Here is a 9,937-nt window from a genome sequence, read left to right as displayed (position 1 = left end):
ATTAATTATTGTAAATTGTATCCAGAGCCCAGCGATTGTAAACAGAGGGCGCTACTAATTTGATCTAAGTCGGACACCATACACCAAAGTTCGTTTTGGTCACAGTTCACAACAAATACAGTTTAAAGATATTACAAAATTGAATTAAAGAAAATGAATGTGTTATTAAATGTAATTGAAAAGCACATCCACTGACTTCATCAAAAACGAGCAGTTGATACAAAAATAAAAGTCCCAGAATGCATTTCGCAAAAAAGGCAGATTCAGAAAGACGGGTCGCATCGCAGTTACCTTTGCGCCATTTAGCTACAATCAGCTTTAGGTCTGTAATTACATTCCAGTAGTGAAGGGGTTAGTAAATCCATTGACATGGAATATTAAGTGTCACAAACTAGCTATGTGCCTTTGATGTGTTTGTGAAGTAAACGAAGCACTCTATATTATTTTTAATTCGGTGAGTAAACCGCTTGCTAGCTGCTAACGTTAGCTCCCAGTGTCCATATGTCAGCTGGCAAGCCGGTTCGCTAGTGACAAAAATGCTTGCTTTAAACAAGATTATGTAGAATTTGTACGATACAATAACGTATATGCAGCAATGTAAGCATTCAATATTATGTAATGATTTTCTAATGACCTCTTGTTTGCAGCAGTCATCGCTGGAAAACAAACGAGGTGCCGACATGGCCTCAGTCGTAGCGAAACGAGAAGGACCACAGTTCATCAGTGAGGTTGCTGTGAGAGGCAACGCCGCAGTGCTGGACTACTGCCGGACGTCGGTGTCAGCTCTGTCGGGGGCGACAGCGGGCATCCTTGGGCTCACAGGACTGTACGGATTTATCTTCTATTTCCTCGCCTCGTTCCTCCTCTCCCTTCTTCTCATCATCAAGGCCAGTCGCAGGTGGAACAAGTGCTTCAAGTCTCGGCGGATGCTCTTTACAGGAGGGCTTGTTGGAGGTCTTTTTACCTACGTCCTGTTCTGGACTTTCCTCTACGGAATGGTGCATGTGTACTAATAAAATTGACCAGAATGTTGAGCAAGTTTTAAACCTAATGTCATGTAAATCCAATTATGATTGTCTAACTGCCCGCAAAACTTTGTAGATATAGGCGATTGATTAAATACTTTGCTAGATTAACTGTTTATTATACAGCTACGTGAAGTATGTCTGTCAGCAACTCTATTTATACATAAACTAAAACATGTCCTGCTTTCTCTCATTTACTGAACTGTTAACTGCTGCAGTATGTTAGTTTAGCTCTGCTCTTTTGCATCTCTAGGATAAATGAATTTACCAAATGTTGTCATCTAGCAGTTGATACATGTTATAATAAATGGGTAGTAGGCATCAGAGTGATGTGCCTGATAACATATTTTTCAAGTAGTGTAAATAGGATATAACGGCTCTGGTTGGATCCTTCAAAATAAATAACTCCATACAACCTGTTTGTATAATTTATTGATCATAAGATTTGGCAGAAAACTGATATGATTGTTCTAACAATGGCCATTAGCCCTAAAAATGCAGTATCATACAATATTTTGCATTTAAATGAAATACATTCAACAACTTGCCTCATACTCCTCTAGTTCTGGCTTTGTATTTACAGACATATTGAACAGGACAAGGCAGAAGTTACAAGCAATCACAAATGCGAAGTATTTATGATAGACAACCTTACACCCAGTGTATTTTTCAATTGTGTTAAAAAGCAACCGTTCTCTAACGATGTATTCCATCATATGACTCAAGGATTTCATTCTACTACAAGCGGTCTGTCAAGGTTTGGAGGAACACCGCTGCCAGCATAATAACCTAGTTGAATACTCTGCAATGGTTTGATTGCATGGCCTAATTGACCCATCAACAGATGCATTATGATTCGATCTTGGAACAAGTAAATAAGACGTCAGAAACAGAATAGTGCTTTTTCTCTTTGATAAATATCTCTCTTCTTGGAGTGTCTGCATTATCATTGCAGCACTAAAAGTGTAAGGAGAGGAGAGCATTTCAATTTTCCACCCCATCAGTCATGTCCAATCAGGACATGCATCACTCCTGAGAGACATAGGAAAACCAGAGCCATTTACCAGCATCAGTAACCTCTGCTGGAAGAGGAGAAGGAGGGTGGGCATTGGGATCAGGACCTCACCCACCCTCGTTTTACTTTCCACCTGCTACAGGACCCAGTTTAGACATCTTGACAATAGCAGAACTTCTTTGTTTCGGGTCTCTCTTGAAAAACAGGTCTTCTGACCTCAATGGGACAACCTGTGTTAATAAAGGATAAATAAAAATGTGTCTCACAGAGCTGCCTCTTGCCTTTTGGGAGCCCTAAGCGGGAATTTTTTTAAATAACATTTCCTGCAGTTCTACACATTTTGCCTTGACAAATGCCATGTTAATATGATATCTGGGTTTATAAACAAAATCAATGGGGGCCTTCTGGAGGTAAAGGGCCCCTGGAGGTCAGGGCCCATGGGCACGTTCCCTTCGAGCCCAGCAGGTAATTCAGCCTTGAAGGTTTATTTTATTTATTTAACTAGGAAAATCAGTTAAGAACAAATTCTTGTTTAGATAGCTCACTAGACTAACTTACCTAGCAATCTTATAAAATGTTAGCTGACATGGGCTAATAGAGTTACTGTCAGTGACTGACATTATAGAAGAACTGCTGATGCACTACCAAATGTTTTAATTGCACGTAAAATCAAAGTTAATTGTTTGTGTACACAAAGTTGTGTATTCTACTATGCTATCTCAACAGTAAGTTGTCCTACATGCAGCTTCTAGTCTGGTGTCTCACTCTGAATTAATCGGTTAGTGTCGTGGAGGGTGAGTATTATACCGTTGCCCCACAGTTCGTGGAGAGAGAATGTGAACCTCATTTTTCTCTCCGGTTTTAGGGTCCTGTTTCTCCTCATTTTTTGGAGAGATTGTGGTAAGCTCGTGTTGTTCCCCAGCATGTTTCCTGTGTTTTCTTGTGTCTCGGTTCACCAATGTCTTCGCAATCTCTTTGTGCTTCTTGATCCGTTCTTTCCTGTTAAAGGGATATTTTATTTGTTTTACTGACAGACAGAAAGAAGTAGCAAGGCAAACAATCCAAGACTAAAATGATTTACTTTACTGAATAAACGACAAAGTGTAAATTCTGTAGTTGGTAGTAATACCATGTCATAGTGTCTTACTTGAGAATCTCAAATTTCCTGTCTCGGTAGAAGGAACTCGTGCTCAACATGTAGACAAATATCATATCACATGCAAATTTTCCCTGAAACAAAGGTAAGGTTCAAGTCAAGACATACAATAGAGCCACATTAATCATGATAGAAATAAAGCTAACACCCCCAATAAAGCTTCAGGCAACTTCACAGCCCATAGTGAGAAAAACACAACAAAAAAACACTAAATGTCCTGTGGATGTGTACAGCAGACTTCAATGAGCTGTCTCCTCAGATAAATAAGACTGAAATAGGGCACTAAAACATTTTGCCAGGGGGCAGAGGGCTTCTGAATGCCAAATTGACCCCTATACACCCAAGGTACTCCTGTAGATATGACAGGTTTAGACAGTGAAAAGAAAATGTAGCGATATTGCTTAGACCTACACAAATGTTTCAGATCTACAAACAAGGGGATAGGGATCGATTTGGAATGAAGAAGAGTAGTATATTGTATGAAAAACGAAAGGGTATCGCCCTCTTGTGGTGATACAGTGCATTCAGAAAGTATTCAGACCCCTTGACTTTTTACATATTTTGTTACATTACAGCCTTACTATAAAATGATTGAAATTAAATACAAATCCTCATCAATCTACACACAGTACCCCATAATGACAAAGCGAAAACAGGTTTTTAGAAATGTTTGCAAATGTATTACAAATAAAAAACAGAAATACCTTATTTACATAACTATTCAGACCCTTGGCTATGAGACTTGAAATTGACCTAAGGTGTATCTTGTTTCCATGGATAATCCTTGAGATGTTTCTACAACTTGATTGGAGTCTACCTGTGGTAAATTCAATTGATTTGACATTATTTGGAAAGCCACACACCTGTCTATATAAAAGGTTCCACAGTTGACAGTGCATGTCAGAGCAAAAACCAAGCCACGAGGTCGAAGGAAATGTCTGTAGAGCTCCGAGACAGGTTTGTGCTGAGGCACAGATCTGGGGAAGGGTACCAAAACATTTCTGCAGTGGCCTCCATCATTCTTAATTGGAAGAAGTTTGGATCCACCAAGACTTTTCCGAGAGTTGGCCACCCAGCCAAACTGAGCAATCAGGGGAGAAGGTCCTTGGTCATGGAAGTCACCAAGAACCCGATGGTCACTCTGAAAGAGCTCCAGAGTTCCTCTGTGGAGATGGGAGAACCTTCCAGAAGGACAAACATCTCTGCAGCACTCCACCAATCATGCCTTTATGGTAGAGTGGCCAGATGGAAGCCCCTCTTCAGTAAAAGGCATATGACAGCCCACTTGGAGTTTACCAAAAGGCATCTAAAGGACTCTGAGATCATGAGAAGCAAGATGCTTTGGTCTGATGAAACCAAGATTGAACCTTTTGGCCTGAATGCCAAGCGTCACATCTGGAGGAAACCTGGCACCATCCCTACGGTGAAGAATGCAGCATCATGCTGTGGGGATGTTGTTCAGCAGAAGGGACCGGGAGACTAGTCAGGATTCAAGGGAAAGATGAACGGAGCAAAGTACAGCTATATCCTTGATGAAAACCTTCTCCAGAGAGCCCAGGACCTCATACTGGGGCGAAGGTTCGCCTTCCAAAAGGATGACCATAAGCACACAGCCAAGACAACACAGGAGTGGCTTTGAGACAAGTCTCTGAATATCTTTGAGGGGCCCAGCCAGAGCCCGGACTTGAACTTGATTGAACATATGTGGAGAGACCTGAAAATAGCTGTGCAGCGATGCTCCCCATCCAACCTTACAGAGCTAGAGAGGATCTGCAGAGAAGAATGGGAGGAACAAGACTCGAGGCTTCAACAAAGTACTGAGTAAAGGGTCTGAATACTTATGTAAATGTGATATCAGTTTGACATTTTTAATACATTTGCAAAAAACTCTATATACCTGTTTTTGCTTTGTCATTATGGGGTATTGTGTGTGGATTGATGATGGATAAAAAAAAAAAATCTATTTTAGAATAAGGCTGTAACGTAACAAAATGTGGAAAAAGTCAAGAGGTCTGAATTCTTCCCGAATGCATTGCATTTCAAAGCATTTGATAGCATCCAACCTGGGCATGCTGCATGAAACAGAATTACAGAGAAATATATTTTGGGGGGGAGAAAATAGACAAGCATGTGTATTGGAAACAAATTAAAACACAAATCTATTAAATTACTTACCATGCCCATAATAGCGAGCCCAGACCCAATAGCTATTACTGTGGGAATGATATTGAATTTTCCAGCCTGAAGAACACAATAAAGAACAAAGAACATTTGATCTGACACAGACTGTAATATTACTACTACCAACCCATTCAATTAGACAAGTAAGTGTAGCTAGAATCACTGTCATACCCGTCCATTCACCATGATATCAAAGCGAATCCCATAGACTTTATACAAAGTCCGATAGTTCTCTCCAGCTTCATCTTTGTAATAACGGGCATATCTGGAAAACAAATGAATCAGCTGTTTGGAACAGAAATGTCAACAACTGCTTGGTAGAGATAGATCTGACATTAAATACAGTACTTGGAGAGAGCTCAAGCTTGATTAGCTCAAGCTAATAACCTTTCAGAATTAGTGCATGGATTATTATATCTGCATGAAGTAAAATGTGCTTAAGATGCAGTACAGGGATCTTAAGCACAACAAATTTGAAACCTGTTGTAAAATTGGATTCATAAAATATCATGCGAATTGCAACACCAACAAAAAATGGGGACCCGTTTCGGCTCATGAGCACCACTTTCAAAACTACTGGCTGAAATTATACAAAAGTTTGGGAACATTACTTTAATGCATGTCAAGATGTACCTGAAGTTGTAGCCTGATGTGACAGAGCTGTTTAGGTTCATATCCAAACGAGTAAAGCTGTACTCTGGGTTACACTGTGAGTAGTCCTTATCCAAATCACAGTTCCACTCAATCAGAATTCCAACTGACCCACCCTGAGAGACGGAGAGTGAGAGAGAGAGAGAGAGAGAGGGAGATAGAAAGATTACACTATTTATGAATAAACACCTGTGCTTGACGTTGCTCTAAATATGGAGAATAACTCTATTGCCCTGCTATTCAAGATTTACTTTCTTCACCTTGACTATGAACTGTGGTCACATTTACATCAACTCCTCGTTAAACATTAACAACTAGGAACATAAACATACTGTACTTCACAACATTAAACCTGGCAACTCTAATGATAACACAGTAGCTACTACACTGCTGATCATCTTCGCCATATATGGTAAGAATGGCTCTGGTTAACCCATTGACTTGTTCTATGCTGGGTGTTCGGCTATATTAACAACAAAAGTTAGTGTTTACTTGTAAATGTCTACCCTGAGCTTACTAGGGAGTTGAGGTGAAAGCACTTTATGCAGGGCTCTGTGACAAGTCACTTAATACAGATCTAGCAACTGCTATGTTTCATATTGTTGTTGTAAATATGCAACCATTGTTATTCATTTAAATGTCAGGCCTAATGACTGCAGGCTACATGGCAAATATCCAATTAAATGTAATCAAAATTATGGTAATTACCTAACTGCCTGAAAGCAAGCATCATTATCATATGGACTGGAGGAAAAGAGAATTACACCACTCCCACACTGCTTGGATAGAATGATGAAAGCCTGAAAAGCCTAATTTGGATTCAGTGCTCAGTGTTTAACAAGAAACCCAACCCTCTATGCCAGGTCTCTCTCTGCCAGGGAAAGCGGTCTCCTGACCTCAATGGGACAACTTGGTTAAATAAAGGATCAATTGAAAGATTTTAAAAAATACATTTATGTACCACTACAGCCATGTCCTGAAAATCATGTCCAGTCCTACTGACTAGGTCTCCCAGACGGAAGATGGGGCAGTAGGGATGTAGGTCATTGTCATAGGAACATCTCTTTAGATAGGAGTCATTACCGGTGTCCAGGACATTTGACCTGCAGGAAAAGGAGACAGAACAGGACATGTCATTTTTTTATATATGATTAGTAGTCCAGTATCATACTTTCCTTGGCTAAATCTAAAAAAGGTCATAGGCCTAAACCAGTAAGAATGAACAATTTGCCACGAATATTACCGAAGGTGACTCCCCTTCTTGTTCGGGTGGCGCTCGGCGGTCGTCGTCGCCGGTCTACTAGCTATCGCCGATCCGTTGTTCTGTGTTCCTTTGGTTTTGTCTGATTGGTATCACCTGTTTCTTGTTTGGTTGTTAGGGGAGGGTTATATATAGTTCGTTCAGCCCGCTTCTGTTTCGTGCGGGCTTGTCAGTCTGTTTTGTTGTTTGAGTGTATTTTGTCGGCGCGCTGCGGGAGCTGCGCGTCAGGGGGGCGTAGTGTCACGAATATTACCGAAGGTGACTCCCCTTCTTGTTCGGGTGGCGCTCGGCGGTCGTCGTCGCTGGTCTACTAGCTATCGCCGATCCGTTGTTCTGTGTTCCTTTGGTTTTGTCTGATTGGTATCACCTGTTTCTTGTTTGGTTGTTAGGGGAGGGTTATATATAGTTCGTTCAGCCCGCTTCTGTTTCGTGCGGGCTTGTTAGTCTGTTTTGTTGTTTGAGTGTATTTTGTTTGTATTTGGGTTTCACGCTGTCCGTTTATATTTCTGATCATTTGTTTTTCTACTTTTGGTTCATGTTATGTTTCCGGGACATTAAAGCGTGTTTTTTCCCACATCTTTTGCTCTCTGCGCCTGACTCCACACCTCCTCACTCATTTCTCGTAACAGAAGCCCACACCACGATATGGAGTCAGCAGGAGCAGCGACCACTCCTCTTCCTACTATGGAGGAGAGAGTCCTTCATCACACGTCTATCCTCCATCGCCTAGGATCAGCGATGGATCAGATGATGGAGAGGATGGATCGTTGGGAGAGGAATGGTCTCCCTAGTACCCCAACGACCCTCCCACCAGCAACTCTACCATCTCCCCCATCTGGATCCGGTTCCAGCGCTCTGCGCATTACGCCTCCGAGGGAGTACGATGGAGCAGCGACGGGGTGCCAGGGATTCCTGCTTCAACTAGACCTCTACCTGGCCACCGTTCGGCCGGCTCCCTCGGAAGAGGAGAGAGTGTGGGTTCTCATCACATGCCTTACCGGTAGAGCCCTGGAGTGGGCTAATGCGGTCTGGAACGGGCCCGACTCAGCGAAGGACAATTACCCGTAATTCAACCGCCGTTTCAGGGCCGTGTTCGATCACCCTCCAGAAGGTCGAGCGGCGGGATCTCAGACAGGGGACGAGGAGCGTGCAGGACTTCGCGCTGGAGTCCCGGACCTTGGCCGCTGGAGCAGGGTGGAACGACATGGCCCTGATAGACCATTACAGATGTAGCCTGAGAGAGGACGTCCGTAGGGAGCTGGCCTGTCGGGATACTACACTTAGCCTGGATGGACTGATAGACCTGTCGATCCGGTTGGACTATCTGCTAGCTGCTCGCGGACGTTCTGAAAGGGTCCTGTCAGTTCTACCTCCTGACCCTCCTGCTCCTATCCCGATGGAGCTAGGAGGGACCGCGTCTAGGGAGATCGGAGGAGGAAGCTCCTCCTGTACCAGTTGTGGCCGGAGAGGGCACACGTCTGGTCGGTGCTGGAGTAATTCATCTGGGAATCGAGAGGGCAGGCAGAACACTCCTCGGTCACCCCAGGTGAGTAAGCACCGCACTCTCCCAGAGTTTCCTGTTGGTCACATGTTCCTATTAATTTGTTTCCTTAATTATTCTCCTTCCCTCCAGCATAAGGCACTGGTAGATTCAGGCGCAGCTGGAAACTTTATAGATCGCGGACTCGCTCAGAGGTTGTGGATTCCGTTAGTAAAAGTAGACCCCCCTTTTGCTGTGCACTCTTTAGATAGTCGACCATTAGGGTCAGGGCTGGTGAGGAAAGCCACAGTTTCGTTGGAGATGATTACGCAGGGGAATCACAAGGAGCGAATTAGTTTGTTCCTTATCGATTCACCTGCGTTTCCAGTGGTACTGGGGATTCCCTGGCTAGCTATTCATAATCCTACGATTTCGTGGAAACAGGGAACTCTACAGGGGTGGTCTGATGAGTGTTCAGGCAGGTGTGTAGGGGTTTCCATCGGTGCGACAACGGTGGAGAGTCCAGACTAGGTTTCCACCGTGCGCATTCCAGCTGAGTATAACGATTTGGCTATCGTTTTCAGTAAAAAGAAGGCGACCCAATTACCACCCCATAGGCAGGGGGATTGCGTGATAAACCTCCAGGGTGACGCTGCACTCCCCAGGAGTCATGTGTATCCTTTGTCCCAGGAGGAGACGGTGGCTATGGAAACTTATATCACCGAGGCTCTGGGACAGGGGTACATTCGGCCCTCCATGTCACCTGTCTCTTCGAGTTTCTTTTTTGTGAAGAAAAAAGATGGTGGTTTACGTCCGTGTATTGATTATAGAGGTCTAAATTCCATCACGGTGGGTTTTAGTTACCCACTACCTCTCATTGCTACGGCAGTGGAATCATTTCACGGAGCGCAGTTCTTCACTAAACTGGGGGTGCCACAGGGTTCAATTCTCGGGCCGACTCTTTTCTCTGTGTATATCAATGATGTTGCTCTTGCTGCAGGCGATTCCCTGATCCACCTCTACGCAGACGACACCATTCTATATACTTTCGGCCCGTCTTTGGACACTGTGCTATCTAACCTCCAAACAAGCTTCAATGCCATACAACACTCCTTCCGTGGCCTCCAACTGCTCTTAAACGCTAGTAAAACCAAATGCATGCTTTTCA

At 43.3% G+C, this 9,937-nt stretch overlaps 2 protein-coding genes across 7 annotated transcripts in view; one reads left to right on the top strand and one right to left on the bottom strand.

Moving 5' to 3' along the window:
* The first annotated feature begins 235 nt into the window (after positions 1 to 235).
* On the top strand, positions 236 to 1,440 carry LOC109873166 (ER membrane protein complex subunit 6). 6 transcript variants are annotated; one of them, XM_020464746.2, is made up of 2 exons: positions 236 to 322; positions 648 to 1,440. In XM_020464746.2, the coding sequence occupies exon 2, from the start codon at positions 681 to 683 to the stop codon at positions 1,011 to 1,013; it is 333 nt and encodes a 110-aa protein (XP_020320335.1). In that variant the 5' UTR covers positions 236 to 322; positions 648 to 680; the 3' UTR covers positions 1,014 to 1,440. The 6 variants fall into 6 exon arrangements, with proteins under 6 accessions (XP_020320335.1, XP_020320334.1, XP_020320333.1 ...); XM_020464745.1 differs by having other exon boundaries at positions 239 to 454; positions 651 to 1,440; XM_020464744.1 differs by having other exon boundaries at positions 239 to 454.
* Positions 1,438 to 9,937, bottom strand: part of LOC109873165 (P2X purinoceptor 5-like) — a gene marked incomplete at its 5' end in the record, with an annotated part of 50,103 nt that continues 41,603 nt past the window's right edge. The window contains 6 exons of the mRNA XM_031808578.1: positions 1,438 to 3,039; positions 3,188 to 3,270; positions 5,372 to 5,437; positions 5,549 to 5,642; positions 6,011 to 6,144; positions 6,990 to 7,131. Of these exons, the coding sequence (XP_031664438.1) occupies positions 2,820 to 3,039; positions 3,188 to 3,270; positions 5,372 to 5,437; positions 5,549 to 5,642; positions 6,011 to 6,144; positions 6,990 to 7,131 (739 nt within the window). The remainder of the gene's footprint in view (positions 3,040 to 3,187; positions 3,271 to 5,371; positions 5,438 to 5,548; positions 5,643 to 6,010; positions 6,145 to 6,989; positions 7,132 to 9,937) is intronic.

Source organism: Oncorhynchus kisutch, linkage group LG28 (genome assembly GCF_002021735.2).
Source record: "Oncorhynchus kisutch isolate 150728-3 linkage group LG28, Okis_V2, whole genome shotgun sequence".
NCBI lineage: Eukaryota > Metazoa > Chordata > Actinopteri > Salmoniformes > Salmonidae > Oncorhynchus > Oncorhynchus kisutch.
Note: the sequence above shows the minus strand (reverse complement) of the source record. Positions and strands in the feature narration are given on the sequence as shown.